At 45.0% G+C, this 22,122-nt stretch overlaps 1 protein-coding gene across 1 annotated transcript in view; it reads left to right on the plus strand.

Annotated features, from left to right (window-relative positions):
• CFAP54 (cilia and flagella associated protein 54) overlaps nucleotides 1-22,122 on the plus strand; it is a 2,285,874-nt gene that overhangs the window by 449,700 nt on the left and 1,814,052 nt on the right. Inside the window, exon 15 of the mRNA XM_086918163.1 lies at nucleotides 4,351-4,498. Coding sequence (XP_086774289.1) covers nucleotides 4,351-4,498 — 148 coding nt within the window. The remainder of the gene's footprint in view (nucleotides 1-4,350; nucleotides 4,499-22,122) is intronic.

Below are 22,122 nucleotides of genomic sequence, written 5' to 3' on the forward strand. Positions count from 1 at the left end.
GCCACGGAAGGGGCGTCCCCACACGTGCCGCCAGCCACTCGCCGCAAACTGTCGTCCAGCGCGGCGGCGGCCGTGGAAACCGCCGTGGAGGCGGTAGGGGAGGCAAGCGGAGCCAGTCCACACCTGCCCCCGCAGCATCCGCCTCTAAACCCTCCTAGTCCGTGCTTTTCGGCCCATGTGACGCCAGTGGGGGGCAGGGTTCGCCATCACCACTCTCACTGGCGCACAGTCACTTCGGACAGGTGGGTGCTGCAGATCGTCCGAAGGGGCTACTCCCTCCCCTTCGAGACGACCCCTCAAGCCATGCCACCGCAACACCACCGCGTGTCGGGGGATCACTTGCGGCTCCTGCGGGAGGAAGTTTCGGCCCTCTTGGCCAAGGGGGCCATCGAGCGCGTTCCTGGGCCAGAAGTAGGACGTGGTTGCTACTCCCACTACTTTCTGGTACCCAAGAAGGGCAAAGGGGGCCTACGCCCTATCTTGGACCTGAGGAACGTCAACGGCTTCCTCCGGAAGGAGAAGTTCAAAATGCTGACACTGGCTCAGGTCTTGGCTGCCCTAGACCCAGGAGACTGGATGGTAGCGTTGGACTTGCAGGATGCGTATTTCCACATCCCCGTCCTGCCGGCCCACCGGCGTTACCTGCGGTTCACGGTAGGCCTCGAGCACTTTCAGTTTACCGTGCTCCCCTTCGGCCTTACCAGCGCCCCACGGGTGTTCACGAAGGTGATGGCGGTGGTCGCAGCTCACCTGCGCAGGTTAGGGGTTTCAGTCTTCCCCTACCTAGACGACTGGTTGTTGAAGGCGGGCTCGCCCCAGGCAGTCGTCAACCACCTCCAGACTACGGCGGATCTCCTGCACAGGCTGGGATTTTCCATCAATGTGCCGAAGTCACACCTGTGCCCCTCTCAGAAGCTCCTTTTCATCGGAGCGGTTCTCGACTCGGCGCAGTTTCGGGTTTACCCGCCCGAACAGCGAGTCCGGGATATACAGGCCCTGATCCCGGTCTTCGGGCCGTTATCCCGGGTTTCGGTCAGGTTGACGCTGAGGCTTCTGGGGCTGATGGCCTCCTGCATCCTTCTGGTGCATCACGCACGGTGGCGGATGCGGGCTCTGCAGTGGGACCTGAAGTTTCAGTGGGCCCAGCACCGGGGCAACCTTTCCGACCACGTCCTGATCTCGGAGGGCACTGCGAGACAGCTGCAGTGGTGGCTCACGGACCGCGATTGGGTCAACGGCAGATCCCTCTCCCTTCCCCAACCGGAGCACGTAGTTGTGACGGACGCGTCCCTCCAGGGCTGGGGTGGCCACTTGGGAGAGGCGGAGATCAGAGGACTCTGGTCTCCGGCGGAGTCCCGGCTCCATATCAATCTGTTGGAGCTGCGGGCGATTCGTCTGGCACTGAAAGCATTCCTCCCGTCTGTCCGAGGGAGTGCAGTGCAGGTGTTCACGGACAACACCACCGCCATGTGGTACTGCAACAAACAGGGCGGTGTGGGGTCGTGGACCCTGTGCCAGGAGGCTCTGCGCCTCTGGCAATGGCTGGAACATCAGGGCGTGACTCTGGTGGTTCAACACCTGGCAGGTTCTCTGAACGCCAGGGCGGACGAACTCAGCCGTCGGTGCTCGATGGATCACGAATGGCGTCTGCACTCGGACGTGGCGCAAGGCCTCTTTCTGCGTTGGGGAGAGCCTTGGTTAGATCTATTCGCCACCGAAGAGAACGCGCAATGTCATCAGTTCTGCGCGTTGGAATTTCCAAGGCGGCACTCGCTCGGAGACGCTTTTCGTCGCGAGTGGAGCTGCGGTCTGTTGTACGCCTTTCCGCCTATACCTCTTCTGCCCAGAGTGCTGAAGAAGATCAAGCGCGACCGGGCACAAGTCATCCTTGTGGCTCCGGACTGGGCACAAAGGTACTGGTATCCCGAGCTACTCAGTATGTCAGTCGATCCCCCGGTTCGTCTGCCTCTTCAGGAGGACCTTCTGTCGCAGCAGCAGGGGACGGTCCTCCACCCGAACCTGTCCAGTCTCCACCTCCATGCATGGAGATTGAGCGGCGGCAGTTGAGGCCATTTGACTTGCCTCCTGAAGTTTGCAACATCATTCTGGCAGCCAGGCGTCCCTCCACAAAAACGGTATACGCCTGCAGGTGGAACAGATTTGTGGCATGGTGCACAGCAAAGGCTGTGGATCCTCTCAATGCCCCTCTCTCTGAGATTCTTCTCTTCCTTCTTTCTCTCGCCCAGCAGGGCTCTGCTCTGGGCACTGTCAAGGGCTATCTTTCGGCTCTTTCAGCCTTTCTGAGGCTGCCTGACCAACCCTCTTTGTTCAAGTCCCCTATCGTGAATCGATTCCTGAAGGGCATCACTCATACTTTTCCTCCTGTTCCCTTCGTGATGCCTCAGTGGGACTTGAACCTGGTTCTGACATTTCTGATGTGCGCTCCCTTTGAGCCTCTTCACAACTGTCCACTTCGCCTTCTTTCTTTAAAGACTGCCTTCCTGGTAGCCATCACCTCTGCCAGGAGAGTGAGTGAGCTCCAGGCTCTCTCTTGTAAGCCTCCTTTCCTTTCAGTCCATCCGGACAAGGTTGTTTTGAGGACTAGGCCCTCCTTCTTGCCTAAGGTGGTCACGGCCTCCCACATGGGGCAGTCCATCACATTGCCCACCTTCTTTCCGCCTCCGCACCCCTCGAGAGAGGAGGAGAGGCTCCACCGTCTGGACCCAAAACGTGCGCTCTCATTCTATCTGGATCGCACACGCCAGTTCCGGGTGGATGATCAACTCTTTGTTGGGTACGCGGGCGCTAAGAAAGGGAAAGCGGTGCACAAGAGGACCATTTCTAGATGGATTATCATGTGCATCCAGGCGTGTTACTCCTTGGCAAAGAAGGAACCACCTGTTGGGCTGCGGGCTCATTCCACTCGAGCCACGGCCACTACAACTGCCTTGGGCCGAGGTGTGCCCCTGCAGGACATTTGCCAGGCTGCTACGTGGGCTTCGTTGCACACGTTTGCGAGGCACTACTGCCTGGACAGTCAAGTCCGGAGAGATGGCTACTTCGGCCGTTCCGTTCTCCAGGACTTTCTGGTGTGAATATTGGTTCGCAGACCCACCACCACGGGGATGGTATTGCTGGGGTATCTATTCTAAGGTAAGGAATCTATCACTAACGTGTCTCTTTCAGATGCACAAGTTACTACTTGTGTAACGATATATCTGTAAGAGACATTAGTTAGTGATAGATTCCTTACCGACCCACCCATCCTCCCCGTTCTGCGAACCGATATCTAGGGTTAAGGTCATCCCCTTTCAGGGCCCTAGTTTCTTGGCACCAGTGTCGGTTTTTGTCATGGCTCTGCGCTTCTGGCGCGGAAAAGCTGTGGCTAAGAACTGACGTCAGCACGCGGAGGCGGCGTCTATATACTCCGACGACGTCATCACGGCGCCCACGACGCCGACGACGGACGCGGAGCCGCAGACGACGCCTACCGACGCGCAAGGGTACTGCTACGCAAAATTTTCCGGATCCAGTCTGACGCCTGGGGATATATCTAAGGTAAGGAATCTATCACTAACTAATGTCTCTTACAGATATATCGTTACACAAGTAGTAACTTGTGCATTGCATCTCTGCTGAGAAGTGCAGTTACTCTCCCCCACCCCTCAAAATAAAGAAGTGCAGGTACTCAGTACCTTACAGTACTGGCCTATTTAAAGCACTGGTTGTAACTCTGTGTGCTAAAAGGACTTAGTTCGATCTCTACTTCCAACATAGGCTCTCCATGCCCACTCCATAGAGCCATAATAGCAACTGTGTCTTTTGAGAGAACTGTCCCCCTCAAGAGCATCTGTAGGAGAGTTATATTAAGTGCTACACATGCATTATGTAAGCTTTGGTTCCTGAATTGGCATTTTATAAGTGGTTTGTCCTAGGTGTTCTGCATATCCTGACTCAGACCAATCCTTATTTGTTTATGCAGAGTAAATGTTCCAATCAATGGGGTGAATGAGCTACATAACCATACAACGAAATGTCTCACAGTGGTTCCAGCTTTGTTTTTACATAGACTGTGTACTCCTGCATATCTAATACAACAAATACAGTCTTCTGTATAAATGGACTGCTAGAGAGTTGAAAATGAGGATGAGATGCACATGGATGTAAGCAAGAAGGGATAGGACTTCACAGAAGCTCCATGTATATGCCTCTGCCATTGCCATTGTCTTGAGAGCAGTACAGTTTCAAATATGTCTTTCTCCTAATCTAAGGGTTCTAATGTTTGTAACCTAATCTGGAATATATTGTCACAACATTTTGTTTGCATTTTTTCTTGTTTTGTCTTTTTAGTGGGTGCATATTCTTTTGCTCATTCAAGAAGTAGTGCTCCGCTGCAACATGGTAGACATTGATGTATCTGTAATTACAGAAGTGGCCTTACGGTTGGCTGGACTATTTGAGAATTTAGCTGATTCAGTATCAAAATGTGGGAAATCAGGTAACTTTCTTTGCATTCCCAATGTGCTCATTGTTTGCTCTTGGCTTCAAATAGTTATCATCATAATACTTACCCTTTATTCCTACTGCTTATACCCCATAAATTCTATTTGTGTAAAAGTATATGCTTCTGAGTAACTAATATATGTTTTCGGCTTCTAAGGAAAGGCAAGACTTTTTTTTACCATAATTAACAATTGTTGCACCCTTATTTTCAGTCCTCAAATAGACATCGCATAAAAACAGTTGATGAGGAAAGAATAATGAATGGAAAAATGTTGGAATTGCAAACGCGGTACAAAAGGGGGTGGTGATGGACGGACCATCTGAACCAATCAAACACTCACACCCAGTCAAAAGATCTGGGTTTGATCCATCACCGTTCTTTAGCCCACTCTGCCACCCCAGTTTAGACATGGCTATATGCAAATCAGTCTGACCCTGTGCCTCATGGGAACAGTCCAGCCCGAACTGCCAAGCCATGCCTTCCCTGGACCGGAAACAAGCTTCCGAGGACCGGTTTCTGGCATTACAGCCGTCTTTAGCCCGGCTTGCTTGAATCCAGTGGCAAAGTGAGCAAGGGACTCACGTCTGAGCATAACCTGCCACACTTATGGCGGCCAAAGCGGTACAAAAGGGGGTGGTGATGGACGGAGCATCTGAACCAATCAAACACTCACACCCAGTCAAAAGATCTGGGTTTGATCCATCACCGTTCTTCAGCCCACTCTGCCACCCCAGTTCAGACATGGCTATATGCGAATCAGTCTGACTCTGTGCCTCATGGGAACAGTCCAGCCCGAACTGCCAAGCCTTGACATAGCACCTGTATAGTCAGTGATAGCACAACTCATAGCAAAGTAATCCTGGGCCTGTGGTTTCCAGGATGTCAGCAGTTTAGCAAATTTAAACAGTCACAACATAAACAATACTTCAAGAACACTCTTCTCAGGAGCTAAGTATATCTTTCTGCCTACATGTAACTCCTGAAATTAACCTGATCTACTACCCTGTATATATTTTTCCACCACTAGAAGTATGCACTGGCTATGGAGAATGGAATGTGGGTGTACTGCTTGGTCACTGGATGCCAATTATGCTTGTAATATATAGAAATAGAAACGGAACATTTAAATATATGAAATCTTTGCTGAACTAGATAACAGAAGATGTGGATTTGTAAAGTGCACGTTCACCCAGAAGGGTATCTTGGCGCTGAATAACAGATGTTTAAGGTTACCCAACTCAATGGTACTATTTTTATTAACCTCTGAAGGATGAAAAGCCAAGTGGATTCTCTGGGATTTGAACCTGTGACCATGAGATCGAACACAGGCCTCTACGGTTGATATATTAGTCCACTAAGCCACCAGACCCAGCTTGTGAGATGGGATATGCTATCTAATGTACATATCTTCGCAGGATTATGCTTTGGAAGAATTCTATAGGAAATTCATTAAAACAAGAAACTAACACCAATGATTTCAATAGACAAGAATAGGAAATAGATCAATTTATGGTTGCCATAATGGCTGTGGATGCTACAGGAAACAGCCTCTTCATGCAGATATCAGTGAAGAGACATCTTGCAAAGAAAGGCCGAGAAGCAGGGCCAAAATTAGAGATGTAACTTTAGCAGACCTGAAGGGCAGCCTGGCATGGGCAGCTGGGACAATCCTTAGGAGTGTATGCACTGGATATGCAGGGCTTGTCTATTGTAGCGTGCTACCCAACCTGGGTACCCGTCAATGACTGCACCACACATGGAGCTTGGTATTACACATTTGTATCCGTCTGCATGGAACTGAGAAATCAACATTCGAAACTTGCCTGCATTGCATTCTGTTCTAACACTTATGTTACAGCTCTACGGAGTCGATCGGGAGCCAAAGGGGTTCTGTCATTGCTAACCCGCATGACTCTACAATTTCCCCCTTAATTAAATAAAAAACCATTTTTTACAGAAGAATGTAGATCTGTACAATTAAAGCTTTGTGGTGCTCGAACTGGCCGACCTGATTGTGTCGTTGGAAACTGGGAACTGTCACCATGAATGTCCACGATCTGCTTTGAGGATGTAGTGGGAACAGCATTTGGCGAGCGAGCACTCAATCTCCTTTTTTTCAAATACGAGGTTTTTTGCATGTCATCTTCTATCGGCGTACACTTTCATCGTCCGTTTGTAAACCAGCAGCCAGATGTACGACCACTTTTTTGCAGTCTCAAACGGAAAATCAGCCTGTTTGCGACCCAAAATAGGTCTGCCAAATGTATAAACCCTATTTTGCGAGTCAATAACCTATTACCGACTCACAAAATAGGATTTGCGACTCGCTATTAGGAAGGGGTGCACTAAGGCCGTCCCTTCCTAATAGCTAGTCGCACTTCAGTATAGGATGGTTTTGCGACCGTCAGTCACAGACACGGTGGTCATCTGACCCTAGCAGGCCCCCATCCCTGGGAGTGCTAGCCATTCCCAATGGGGTCGCAAATTGCACCTGCCTCATGAATAATAATGAGGCAAGCAATTTGTTGTAAATTACATTTTGCGAGCCACAAATGGATACAATTTGTGACAATTTCGCAAATTGTAAGGGTTGTACATCTGGCCCCAAGGCCTTTTCACAAGTCCTGTCTTCATTTCTTTCTCTCTAATTGGTTCATTGAGGCGACTTGATTGTCATTACTCTCCCGAACATCAACGATGCAAGGATTTCACCCATGGTTGAGTGAGGTGCTGAACGATAAGCTCTTAAAGTGGAATGTATCATAGTTTTTAGATCGAGCTTCTCTAAGGTAGGACATTGCACTGCTTTTTTTAGAGTACTCATGAAGCGCTCAACAAGGCCATTGGCCTGTAGCCATGGAGGTGTGCTCTTCTAATGCTTTACATTCAGGTGCTCTAAAAAGTCTCAGAAAACTCGACTGTTGAAAGGTGGGCCATTGTCAGATTTCAACACAACTGGAACACCTCTTGTCGCAAAGATGCCATCTGGTCTCTCAACAACCCGGTCTTGAGTGGTAGATGAAAGATCTTCAACTAATGGGAATCGTGAATATTTGTCCACAATCACCATCAGGTGATGTCCATTGTCAAGTGGACCGAAAAAGTCAATGGCTATTCCCCATTTTTGGATCTGTCATAGATTAACATCATTCCCTGTCATCAAATTGGGAGGCCCACTTTTTGGACGGGGAATGATTCAAGCATGTGAATCTATAAAAAATAGGAATACTGGAGAACTACAGTTACAGGAAAGTAACTTATTTTGTTCTCTCACATGCATGCTTGGGGAGTTCTGACATATTCAAGGTGTGTTGACCAGTTTTTGTAGGAAGGTAGTTGCATAGATGACAGATTTAAAACATTGTCAACCCTTTCATTGAGATAAGGAAACCATACTCTGTCTCTGAGAGCTTGTTTTGTGGCAGCAATTCCACGATGTCCTTCATCGTCCACTTCAATTATTTTCTGTTGCAGATCCTCAAAACTCTCAGTATACTCCTTTTTGAGTTATAGACTGTTCATTGTTGGCATTTTTGTATTTTGGTATTAACCATCACTGGTGAGAGGTCAAGTGTGTTGGTTCCATGACTGCTGTATGAAATATTATTCAGATTTAGCATGTTACTATCATGGCTTGTGGCAGTGACAATCTGGGCTAACAAAATGGCAGCTGGTGTTTTTGACTTTCCAATAAAGTTAATGTAGGCTTCAGCTATCTTGTATAGGCACTCTGTAAAGTAGTTGGCAGGGTTCTGATCCTTCTCTGGACTGTGCACAATGGTGTAATTGTACTCTTGTAAACGTAGTCCCCATCGCAATGTGAGGATGCATCTTGGCCTTTGGGTTGCCAGATATGGTCAGTAAGGCTTTATGATCCGTCACCAGAGTGAAAGGCTTTCCGTACATGGAAATGTTCACAAGCCCACAACTCAGCCAAACTTTCTTTCTCAAATTGTTAATAAGCATGTTCTGTTTGGGACAAATGTCTACTGGCATATGCCACAATATGTTTACTCCAGTATTGGAGCTTTCATAGATTCACATACCTGAATCATTTCCCCGTCGTCGAGACGGCAGTCTCCGGTATATAAAAAGCAATGCTTAGCAGTATAGCTAACTGAAAAAAGGCCTCGACCCATTTCTCTTTTGTAACCCATAACCCTTGTTATGTAAAAAAGGACCAAACTTTTCCCTTAGCCAATCAGAGCTCCTCACCCTCTAGAACCCTCCTGCGAGAACCTTTTGCCACTCAGATTTTCTACCGGCACGTTGTGCTAGGGAGTCTCCTTTGAGCTCTGCTCAAACTCCGGATTTCCAACTTTGTAGAAGCTTGATTTCATTCTATTTTCTTGTGGATTTGAGAATCTTGTAACCTGTTTCTCATATACATCCTATAGAATGTCTGGAAAAGAGAAAAAGGGTCTTTTTAGAGCCTGTGCCACCTGCTCTAAAAAGAGACTCTACACTGATGACCCACATGGAGACTGCATTTATTGTCTTTATCCGGACCACCAAGCAAAGGATTGCAAGGTATGTCGCACTTTCTCTAGCAAGACCCTTAGAGATCTTGAGGGACGCCTTTTAATTTGGCTTCAGAAGATCAAGGCCAGAAAGGAGGTCGTTTCTAGTGATAGTGACCAAGAATCCTCCTCTTCGAGAAAAACTCGAACACTTCCCTCCTCTCACGCCACCTACGTATCAAGAAGTCAAACACCTATCTCAAATGCATCGGGAGATTCAGGCAATGCTCCGAAAGAGAGCAATAGAGCCAGTACCGAACTCCCAAAGAGGGAAATGATTTTATTCCCGTTTCTTCTTGATCCAGAAGAATGCTCTCAAGTGGCGTCTGATCCTGGACCTACGGTCTCTAAATGCCTATCTCAAGAAACAGTCATTCAGAATGGTGACCTTCCAAGATATTCTGCTACTCTTCAACCCAGGAGATCAGATGACCTCCCTAGATTTACAGGAATCATACTTCCATATCCCCATCCATCCTTCCCACAGAAAATTCCTTCGATTTACAGTGGCCAAAAAACATTACCAGTTCAAAGTGCTGCCATTCGGCCTCACATCTGCCCAGAGAATTTTTACAAAATGTCTGACACCGGTGGCAGCGTATCTCCGAAGACAAAAATACCAAATATTCCCATACTTTAACGACTGGTTGAAAGAGGCTCCATCGCAGAAGGAGGCTCAAGCTTCAACTTTGGCTTGCATGGATTTGTTTGCAGACCTGGGTCTGATTTTAAATGTAGAAAAATCATCTCTTCAACCATCCAGAAGGATCACTTTTCTGGGTGCAATCCTGGATACATCTCAGATCACGGCATTCCAATCCATAGAAAGACAATTGGGACTCGTATCTCTGGCCAAAGAGTTCAGGAGAAGATAGTGTCTTTCAGTCCGAAAATACAAATCACTTCTGGGGACGATGTCTCCATGCATACCACTCATTCCCCTGTGTCGATTGAGAATGAGTCCGTTGCTAGAGGCGCTATATCTACAGTGGTGCCAAGCAAAGGGATCCTTCGAGGACAAGGTCAAATTCACACAACCAATGTTGCAGGCAATAGCGTGGTGGACTCACAGAAACAATATCTCAGTGGGTCTTTCCTTCCTGACCGAACCAGCTCCACTAGTGGTTACCACGGATGCCTCTCTCTAAGGATGGGGAACAGTCCTCCAGGAGTTACAAGTCAGCGGCCGATGGAAACAAAAGGAACAACACCTTCACATAAATCTGTTGGAGTTGAAGACAATAGGATTGGCATTGTTGGCCTTCCTGCCAAGAGTGGAAGGAAGATCGGTGTTAGTGCGGACAGACAATACGACCGTAATGCACTATATAAACAAACAGGGAGGCACAAGATCGCTCTCTCTGTCAAGAGAAGCTCAGAAAATATGGAAATGGGCTATAACTCACAAGGTAACTCTGAAGGCTGTACATCTTCCAGGGGATCAGAACACGACAGCGGACACTCTCAGCAGGCAAAAGACGACCTGCCACGAGTGTGAACTCGATCAGGAAACACTACTGACAATCTTTGCCAAATGGGCAGTACCAACAGTGGATCTGTTTGCCACAGCCCAGAACAAGAAATGCCAATTCTTTGCAAGCTGGCATCACCAAAGGGGATCGTGGGGGAATGCGTTTTCGATGACATGGTCAGGCGTCTTTGCCTACGCTTTTCTGCTGATTCCCCTCCTGCCGCGAGTACTCACGAAGATGAAGAAAGAACCGTGCAGCATAATAATAATAGGCCCTTGGTTGCCCAGGCAGCAAAGGTTCACGGAGCTGCTCCTTTTACAAGAGACAGAGCCAATACGTCTACAGCCAATACCAGAACTATTGACTATGGCTCAGGGACAAGTACGGCATCCAGACCCTACATCACTGCAATTAGCAGCCTGGCTCCTGAGTACAGAGAATTTCATTGATTAAATATTCCGACAGAATGTAGAGAGATCCTAGCAAAGGCAAGGGCTGAAAGCACTAATAAGACATATAGGATGAAATGGAAAAGATTCTGCTTGTGGTGTCAATGAAACGACTTACATCCTCTGCAAGCAGAGGCACATCAAATCATCCCGTATTTACTAAGGCTGGCAAAGTTTGGATTGGGCCATGCTTCTATTAAAGTGCATTTGGCGGCCAGCGATTTCTAGATACAGGAGAAGTTCAATGGGTCCATCTCTGTGGTCGGAGAGAATTGTAAAGCAGTTCATGAAGGGATTATTTAGAGTCTACCCACCTGTCAGGCCTCCACCTCCTCTGTGGCAACTGAATATTGTTTTATCACAATTGATGAAGCCACCATTTGAACCAATTCCTAAAACTGATCTAAAATTCCTATCCTGGAAGGTGGCTCTATTAATAGCTCTGACATCAGCCAGGAGAGTGGGAGAAATACAGACACTTACAACGCAAGAACCTTTTCTGCAATTTAGAGAGGACAGGTTGGTGCTCAGAACAAATCCAAGATTTATTCCAAAGGTGCCAACGGATTTCCACTTGAATGAGCCATTGATCCTTAAAAGATTCTTTCCTCAACCATGTTCAGCGTTGTCTGAAATTTTATTTACAAAGGACAAGAACTTTCAGAAAATCAACACAATTTTTTGTGGCTTTTAGTGCCCCCAGGAAAGGATTCCCATTGTCAAAACGGGGAATTGCCCGATGGATCTCAAACGCCATTCAATTCTGTCATCAGGAGGCGGGAAAGCCTTTGACTGCACGTGTTCGTGCACATTCAACAAGAGCGGTATCAACCTACACTGCTCTGTTTTCAGGCGTCTCTATTCAGGACATCTGCAGAGCGGCTACCTGGAGGAGTACGCATACCTTTACCAGACATTACTGCCTTGACGCCCACGCCAGAAGCGATGTAGCAGTGGGACAACCTGTCCTGAGGAACCTTTTCCAATAACGGTGAGCCTTCTTGTCATCCCTCCTTCCTTGGTTGGTAAGCTAAGCACATTTTATTATTGTATACTGTTTTTTATAACATTTATGAGCAATTGATCTATAAACATTTTTTATACAGCTATTGCTACGGGAGAATGACATGTGTACCTGTTTGGGAGAAGTGGGTGACAAGACAAAATGTGCTATGATTTACTGCTCGCTATTCTGATTCAGGTATGTGAATCTATGAAAGCTCCAATACTGGAGTAAGAAAACAAGTTACTTACCTGTAACTGTAGTTCTCCAGTATTGGAAGTTTTCATAGATTCACATATGCCCACCCTTCTCCCCTGAGAGGCTCACCTCGGATTAGGCACAAAGAGTGCTATAGCACAAGTGCCCGAAAATCTGAGGGGCAAAAGGTTCTCTCAGGAGGGTTCTAGAGGGTGAGGAGCTCTGATTGGCTAAGGGAAAAGTTTGGTCCTTTGTTACATAACAAAGGTTATGGGTTACAAAAGAGAAATGGGCCTAGGCCTTTTTTCAGTTAGCTATACTGCTAAGCATTGCTTTTTATATACTGGAGACTCCCATCTCGATGACGGGGAAATGATTCAGGTATGTGAATCTATGAAAGCTTCCAATACTGGAGAACTACAGTTAAAGGTAAGTAACTTGTTTTCTTTTGGTACAAGAAAGGGGTTAAGCCCAATTTAGACAGCCAGATGGGGCTTAGGTTAAGGTTTTTAAACAAAAAAGAGAAATCCGGCCACCAGTTTTTAGGCACTGCTATGTATTTAAGCAGAATATAGACCAATGCACTTAGTTTCCTTGGTCCTGGTTAAATTGCTTTACCCATTGGTTACAATATTATATCAAAAAATGAATAATTTTTACATGCCTGAAAACATATTGACAAACTGTTTGAAAAAACTGTCATAAGTGCATTCAAAACAATTTTTTAATACAATTATAGTGCTAAAAAAAACCAATACATTGTGCTTTACCAAATTATAGAATGAAACATTAGGATATCAAAATGTCTACTGATTACACATTAGACCAGCCTATTTTTTGAAAAAGCAATATGTTAAGACTGAGTACTCTAACTGCGCTCTATTTACTTTCATTTCACGAGAGTTGCTCGCCATAGGGAAAGCAAGATATGTTGTGGTCTTTGGGGATGAAGCAATGTTGAATGTCCCCAAAAAACATCAACTACATAATTAAGTGTGCATGCCACACAATATATATTGGAAAAACAAATCAACAAGTGAACCAAAGAATTGTCCAACATCGGTCTCGTATCAAAAAGCAAGTTATGAGAGCTCCAATGGTGTCTCACTTCGTTGAAATGAAGAATACAGAAAGAGATTTTGTTTGGACAGTACTATCAGCTTTTAAACAACTGCTTAGGGGTGGCGACCTTGAATCAGCCCGCTCAAAAAAAAGAGGCATACATTATCCTCAAATTCAACAGCAAACAGAAAGGGTAAATGAAATGTCTGAATCAACAAAATCAAGCTCTTAAGAAACACACAAGTGGCAAGACTGCATCAAATTTCTTGTAATACAAACATATGGGCCAAAAACGACATCACCCAACATTCCCCAAACTGGGATCCTAGGATTCTAATGAGGAAATAATGAGATCACATGTGTTCCAAACCGGAAGTGAAAAAATGAAGAAATATACAGCTACAAGCGGGCATTTACATACAACCCAGCGAAAAATTGTTTTGAATGCACTTATGACAGTTGTTTCAAATAGTGTGTCAATATATTTTGAGGCATGTAAAAGTTATTAATGTTTTGATATAATATTGTAACCAATGGGTAAATCAATTTACCCAGGACCAAGGAGACTAAGTGCATTGGTCTATAGTCTGCTTAAATAAATAGCAGCGCCCTTCTCGTACAGCCATCTGATTATCTGTGAGTTTTTTAGAGGAGATGTTTACTACTAGTGTTTCTCGCGGAGTGACCCCGCAGTTTTTGCTGAATCTATGGCTTTGGCGGGTTTGATGGATGCTGTTGCTTCCTGCGTGGGCGGTTGGTTTGCTGCGGGCTGAACTCTAAAAAAGAGACCTTAGTTGTGCTAGGGCCAGCGATGACAGCATCACTGGTAGAAATGATAGTAGGGACCGGGGGTCTGGATAACTGGGTGTCAGTCACTGAAACAAGACTCTCTTCTGATGAGGTGGTACTTTGCTTTTGCCAAGATCTTTTTTGGGCGTAAACTTCAGCCCAAGAGTAAACTTCATCGAGTTTATAGTCAATTGTATCACAGCGGAATTTTCTAATTTTGTGCTCGTGGATCTCCTTGGCATAAACATCAAGTTTACTGTTATTTCGTCAAGAGTGGTGGTCCAGACATCTGTTTCCATTCTGGATATCAAATTAGATTGTAATTCTTTTATTTCAGCTTCAAGACCAACTGAAACTTGAGAAAGTTCCTCGACTATTAACAGAATCAAATCTAACGAACACTTATTAAGAATCCCATACCACTTTTCCATTAACTTTTTGTTCAATTTAAAAAGCATAGGTTTAATGGCTAAACGTAACCCTCTAGGTATGCCACCCGTTTTTTGGAAAAGGATTAGAGTTCTTGCCAATTTATGCTGAGGGGGGGCCTGTTCAGAGCTGGCTTGGACTCTCAACCGGGCTCAGGTTCCGTTTGTCTTACAGCAGTACGTCTACTCTGTAAGTGAGCACCCAACTCAGCTGTCAACAAACCTCAGCTTTATAGTCTCAAAACACACACTAGAAGATTCGATAGTCTTCCTCCCTGCGCCAAAGGAATCTTACTGGAACTGGCCAGCTTCCAGGCAAGAATTCCATGGCCAGAAAAGAATTCTCACGTCCCCTCTACATTCTTGCATGTTCCAGCTTTATCCTAACAAAGCTCACGAAAGCCTTCCGGGTACATTTAACAATCTCTCACAAAAATAATCCTTGAACGTGATTAACCCAAACAATTTGCGAGCCTGGCTGTGCGCACAGAAAAAGCTCAGGCCAGGCAGAGTCAGAATTCAGGATGACATGAGGCCATGTCAAAGCCAATAGTAAGAAATGTATATTTCTTCCCAGGGTACAACACAGTGCACATTTGTGCACCACTGCTCATAACACTGCACTTCGGGACAAAAAAGTACATTCCCCACCTCTCTCTTTCCCTCTCATGCTTTCAAATGCACATCCCACACGTTCTGTTCTTGGCAAGGCTGTCCTATTCCGTGACAGCTCTCACTGAAAGACTGCAGGATTACAAGAAAGAAACCTTTAAGAGAAACAAGGCATATGCAAGACGTCGTGCATTGAGACTAGGATAAAATAACACACCAAAGTCAAATAAAATATTGGTAGTCAAAGGTGATCACAAGGTGCCTGACCACAAGAGTGCCTTTAGCACTACAGCGTCGAATGGACTATTCGGGCAGCCATTTGGTTGGTGTGAAGCACTGACTTTTTCCTTCGCTTTACCAACTGTCACAAAATGGCTCTCCTTCCCACAGCCTTTACTTATCTGTTCAATGGCTGGACTATACCTTTGTGCAGAAACAAAGATACACACCTGAAACACAACTTCCTTTTACATGTAGACATCCCTTTGTGTCATTCAGTCTTTTGTTTTGGCTTACTTTTCACCCTCATGACTGATTCACTCTGCACACCTCTGGCCTCAGCATTCATCATCTAAATGAATCTGACAAGCATCCATCAATAACTCTGGGGTGTATAGCTTCGTCATCTTTAAATTCATTACAGAGTTTGATGAGGGTATTGAGTCTTTCCACAAATTCATCAATGGTTTCACCAACTTTCTGGAATTCTTGACTGAAAATATATCCACATTTGGCATTGGATTGAATTTGAGATTCATCGCTTCAATAATCTGATGGTATGTGAATTTGTCAGTTCAAGGCATTTCCTTTAAGACTTCTTTTACACCTTCACAAGCAAGATTTTTGAGATACTTGATAATATTTTTGTTATCAATTTCTTCAAGTGCATCAATGAAATCATCAAATGACTCTATCCAAGCAGTTCATCTGCTGCTAATATTTTGCTTTTTGGTGGTATTGGTATCAAATGGTAGAGGCAGTTTCAGAAAGGCAGCAGCATTGTAGACCTGTGTGAAACTTACTGAGGTTGAGGGTAGCGTGCTCTCTGACACCGTTTGGTGACCTTGTTCGTGCAAACCCATTCTGAGGCCTTGTGACGTGCTTGCCTCTGGGTCATATTTAATAACTACTGGGAACGTGACTTTCTTCCCCCTTGGAAAATCAATCCCTCACTACTGAAAACGCCGATCACAGCTTGCGCTCTTCAAAGACCTAAGGAGTTGTTTTGATCCCCACTCAGCAGCTTTGGTGTCGAGCCATTTCGGGTACCGATGGCTCAGTAAGCACAACCCTGGGCACTTCTCCTTGAGCCACTTAACCGAGTGCTGTGGTATGATGACTCTCTTTAATGGGTTCTGTTAAGTTGATTATCATTTCTTTTCTAAATATTACTTTCCACTCTCTGACAACCAGTTGATCTCCGCTTGTTTTGCTGTTTGCAATTACCAATGGGTGAAGCAGATGTTTCCAATGAAGCATTAAAAGTGTCTTTATACTGGAATTTTACACAGCCTTGTGTGCACATAGGTTACATAGAATTAGTTGGAATGATTAAGCAACATGCAGATAACTTTTCAGCCAATGTATTTCAACTTAGGTTTGTAAGGAAGCAATTTCTTAATGAGTATTGGAGTGAAATGAGTTCATATTGCCATGTAAGCCTTTTTGCATGAGAATTACCACTGCGTTTATTGGAAGGAATGGGTGGCAATTTCTTGACTTCAGCTGTAATGCACACCCTTCTTGAAGCTAGTCCTAGTGAAAGGTAGAACAAAGTTATGGAGGCACTCAGTGTAATAATGACACCAAAAATCATAGCAGAGTATAACAGGCACTCAGAGAGATATGTCTCTGTGGGGTGACAAAGTGTGACCAAATACACACTTTTCAAGATATATAAACATGGTCTGCATATCTCCAGGTAAAGTCAACCAAGTGACTTGGATCTACACATAATTCTAGTCATACTAAGTGTAGGAAGCTGGATTTGTATGTGTTATACCAAAACAAGGTATTCTATGTAGAAATTCCCCAAGACCCTTATTGGTTGACAGGGCTGCCATGTGCCCTTTTGGGGATATAGGAACATGTGTACGTATGAGTGAGATATATGTGTGCGGGTGATTGAAACACTGTCGTATGTACTTGTGGTACAGGACATACCTTTCACCTTATGTGGCACCGTTACATGTATAATTCAAGTGGGAGAAATTTAAAGTGCAGAAAAATGTTCTGCAAACATGTTAGGCATATGAACATTTTTCTGCACTTTAAGTAATGGCTGTATTTTTCCCATATAAATATGGCACTACATCAAGGCTGATGCGTTATCTTTATTTATATGAATTCTATAAAACTCATTTACATTTTTTCCAATTTATAAACACCAAGCATTTTTCTCCTGGTGGCCTGTAGACATGGTGCCATATTTATAACAGCCTAATACGTTTGTTTAAACGTGAACAAACATGATTCATAACAAATCAAGACTTATTTGGCTTAATTGAAAGTGGAGGAAGACATTCATACTTAATGTTTCATAGAAATGTTTTCTTCATATTAAATTTCTCCCATTTGTATTTGAATTTAATTTGAATTTAATTTGAATTTAAAAACACTTATAAAGCGCGCATTTACCTAGCGGTTTCTTGACGCTGGCGGACTTTAGAACCTGAGAGGTAGCTGTGAGAAAGCTAGGCTGGGAATGCTTGCAGAAAAAGATGGGTTTTTAAGGCCTTGCGGAAGTCAGGGTAAAGTGGGATGGATCGGATGTTGGGAGGGAGGGAGTTCCAGAAAGTAGGGCCAAGGACCGCAAATTTCACCCCCCCCATCCTCTTCTTCCTGAAACGAGGAACGGAAAGAAGGGACTGGGAGGAGGAGCGGAGCTCTCTGACTGGTATATAGCTGGAGATTGCCGAGTTTATGAAGGCTGGGGCAGTTCCAGCTCGGGCCTCAAACGCAGTACAGCCAAGTTTGAAGAGGGCCCGCTTCCTAATGGGCAACCAATGCAAGTTCTTTAATACAGGGATAGCATGATGGAATTTAGGGAGACCATGAATGAGATGGGCCGCTTGGTTCTGAACCAGCTGTAAGCGTCTGAGAGCATAAGCCGGAACGCCGTTGTACAAGATATTACCATAGTCCAGCCGTGATAATACCATTGCCATCATGATGAGTTTGAGAGTGGGAAGAGAGAAAAATCTAGAGATTTTCCTAATAGTGCGAAGAGTGAAGAAGCAGGAAGACACCACCATACTGATCTGAGAGTGCAAGGTACGGTTTTGGTTTAACGTGAACCCAAGTGTTTTGACAGACTTAGAAGGTGAGGGGGGGGGGACCAAGTGAAGGGGGCCAAAACATAGGGGTCCAGGGACTGGATACACCACCAGTCAAAACCAGCTCAGTTTTGTCTGGGTTGAGTTTGAGGTGGTTAAAATTCATCCAGTCCCTGATAAAGATCATAGTTGATTGAAAATTAAAGATAGATTCAGGAGAATACGAGAGGTTGAAGATCAACTGGAGGTCGTCTGCATAATTGAAGACAGTGACCTCCAGTTGTTGTAGAGCAGAGATAAGAGGGAAGATATAGAGATTGAATAGAAGAGGAGAGAGGGAGGAACCTTGGGGGACACCACACTGCACCTTACGTGGGGGAGCAGAAAACCCTTCTAGATGGACGGCCTGGGTGCGTTCCCTCAGGAAGGAGGTAAGCCAAGCCAGGGGAGGCCCGCTAATGCCCGCTGCCCTGACACGGGTGAGAAGGATGGAATGATCAACCGTGTCAAATGCCGCGGATAAATCTAAGAGGACCAGAGCCTGAGGGCGGCCCCCGTCCATTCCCTCCCTGAGGCTGTCTAGAACCGAGACCACGACCCTCTCGGTAGAGTGGCGGGGGCGAAATCCAGCCTGGCAGGAGGCCAAGTAGCCACTGTCCTCCACAAAGGAACTGAGGACAGAGGCGACGTGACATTCCAGAATTTTTCCCAGACAGGGGAGAAGGGAAATAGGGCGGTAATTAGTGAGGGAGGCAGGGTCAGCACCGGGTTTTTTCAGTAAGGGAATGATTATGGCTGATTTATGAAGGTCGGGGACTGTACCGTTCTCGAGAGAATCGTTCAGGAATGCCAAGGGAGGAGAAGGGCAAGCCTGAAAGATTTCTCTCAGATAGGCGCTGGACAAACATCGGAAGGAGAGCCTGATTTGACTCTCACCGCCAGGGAAGATAACGTCTCTCTGGTCAGGAGAGGGATGTGGTCTAAATGAAACCTATTGGGAGGAGGTTCAGGGGCCGGGGGAAATGGGGGGGGAGGTGTGTTGGCCTTAATGGCTTCGATTTTCTCCACAAAAAAGTTGTTTAGGGAGTCGCAGAGGGCTTGGGAAGGGGAAGGTTTTAGGGAGGTTCTGTCTGACAGGGCCAGCTCATGAACAGTAGAGAAAATTTCTTCAGACTGATTTCCAGATGAGAGTATTTTTTCAGAGAAATAATGAGTCTTGGCTGAAAGGATTGCGCTTTTATATGCGTTAAGCATAAGCGAGTAGTGAGCTTTTAAAATTGGGCAGTAAGTGCGCCTCCATGCGCGTTCTGCCTGGCGGGCAGCTAACTTCTTTCCCTTAAGTTCATCGGTGAGCCATTTGTTGACATTGTGAGCACGTTTCACAGCAACGCGTTTCAGAGGAGCTACCTGATTACAGGATCTGGATAACCAGTCATTATTAGCGGTGGCCTGGGAAGACGGAGAGAGTTCCTCCAGGGCCGTGTAGGAGTTTTGAAGAGAGAGACAGGGGGCAGGAATATCGTTTCATTCGTTTCAAAATGCTTTATTCGGTTTGTACAAGTACAACCATATAGCAACATACAACAATACTGTATGAAAACATATTTGTGTAGGTTGAAATAATGAAACTTATTTAAAATTATATCAATAACCATGCCAATCTTGTTAAGTCCATAAGATATATCTCATTGATATACAGAGTTCAATTTGGTCACAGTATATTATTTAGCAGCAGTTAAGGTTTAGTGCAAAACACGCCAGGTATAATAGTGCAAATCAGAAAAGACCTTTGATAGGCATAAAGTGCAGTTGGTATGTGCAAATATGCAAAATTATAAGTAAAGTGCAACGTCTGTATGGTCTCATAGATATTAGATATCATAGGTATTTTAGCAGCGGTTTGTTTTAAAAGAATTTGAAAAAAGACATTAGTGCAAGAAAAAGTGCAAAGCCGGAAGGTAATCATTATCAAGGATACAATCAACAAGTAAAAATACAGAGTGGATAAAATTCATATAAGAGAAATGCAAAAGTTTAACAGTAACTCACAGTTGTTCATTAGATGTGTTTACCAACGGGGGATAAAGGAAAGAAGGGGGCTCATATAATAATTGATTTCCTGTGCCCAATACATTTAAGAATATAGATGGCTACACGGTAACACACATTCGGGGAGGACAAGTCAAACAACAGTTGCATTGCAGCTCTTATATTGCACGTACTGTATTCCAAAAATAGTTGCTTCAGATAAAACTTTCTAAAACCAGTATAAAAATTACAAAATAGTAAAAAGTGGCAGATACTCTGTTTAGATTTCCCGTCGCATGGGCACGGGCATAACCCGGGTTTTTTTACAATAGGGAAAGCCACCAGATGGTGGACTGTACCCAACCTCAGGCGTGCTAAAACAAAGCGGTGGGAGTTAATATTAACAAATGTGAGATAGGATGAACATCCTATACTTAAATTATACTCCAAATGCAGTTTAAACGTACTTTGCATAGCATACTTCTTCATTCTGGCCCCTTTTGCGTGATCCATAAAGGTGGTTTTAAGGTCACGCTTCGTTAAAACTGATTCTGTTAAAATATCTTTAAAAATGTCCTGATCAAAAAGGATCTTGTACCAAGAGAAAATGTGTTTTAACCAGGGGATTTTCGAATGCTGATCCAGTTTAATACAGTCTACGATTACTTCCTGGGTGAACTTAGTTTCTTCTTTAGCCCATATGGATCGCCAAAGGGAAAGAGGACGCAATGCAATCAGATCTGTGGCATGATTTAAACCTAGCTCTCTATGAGTGATCTCATTTGACGCTGAAGCAGGGAGACATAGTAAGCGTTTCAAGTACCTGTTTTCCTCTTGCTGGATGGATTGGGCAATCTGGGGATTATATCCCCATATCCCTGCTCCATATAGGGCAGACGACATGCACCTTGAGTTGTAGATGGAAATCATCTCTCTTATTCTACGGCCCCCCAATTTAGAAGCGAATCTGAAGATACAATTTGTGTTTCTAGTCATCTTCATGCCTACACAGGATTGCTCGTTTACCCATCTCCCATCTCCTGAAAAGGTAATACCTAAATAGCAAAAATGTTGAACAGATTCAAGTTTATCCCCATCTAAAAAGAATGACTTGCTTTTCTTTAGTTTCTTTCCACAGGTCATGGTCATAGTCTTGCCCTTGTTAATTTTAAGCTTTCTGCCCTTAATAAAAATGTGAAATTTATCAATTAGCTTTTGGAGCCCATTCGCGGTCCTGGAAATCAGGACCGCGTCGTCCGCATATAAGAGGACGGGTATTTGTTTACCATTAATAATAGGGGCATCAGCTAAAGATTCTTGTAAGGATTGGTCAACCTGATTTATAAAAAGGGAGAATAACAAGGGGGCTAGCACACACCCTTGTCGGATCCCTCTACCAATTTTAAAAAAGGGGGTGCATTCTCCGTTTGATCCGAATCTGACTTTGCTTGAAAGGCTGCTGTACATTCTGGCCAGTAGGTGAATGATCTCTGGGGTGCGCCCATAGCGAGTAGTGTTGGCCAGAGCAGTGCGTGTTCCACTAGATCGAATGCAGAACTTAGATCGGCAAAGCACATGAACAAATTCCCCTCCTTGGCTCTTGTGTACTTGCTGATGATAAGTTCAAGGTTCACACACTGCTCCATGGTTCCTATACCTCTTCGGAACCCATACTGAATAGGTGAAAGGACATTTTTATCTTCAACCCAGGATTCTACTCTTACCAGAAGCACGCGACTCAGTATCTTTAGCGACGAGTCTAAGAGAGAAATTGGGCGGTAG

Source organism: Lissotriton vulgaris, chromosome 1_1, assembly GCF_964263255.1.
Source record: "Lissotriton vulgaris chromosome 1_1, aLisVul1.2, whole genome shotgun sequence".
NCBI lineage: Eukaryota > Metazoa > Chordata > Amphibia > Caudata > Salamandridae > Lissotriton > Lissotriton vulgaris.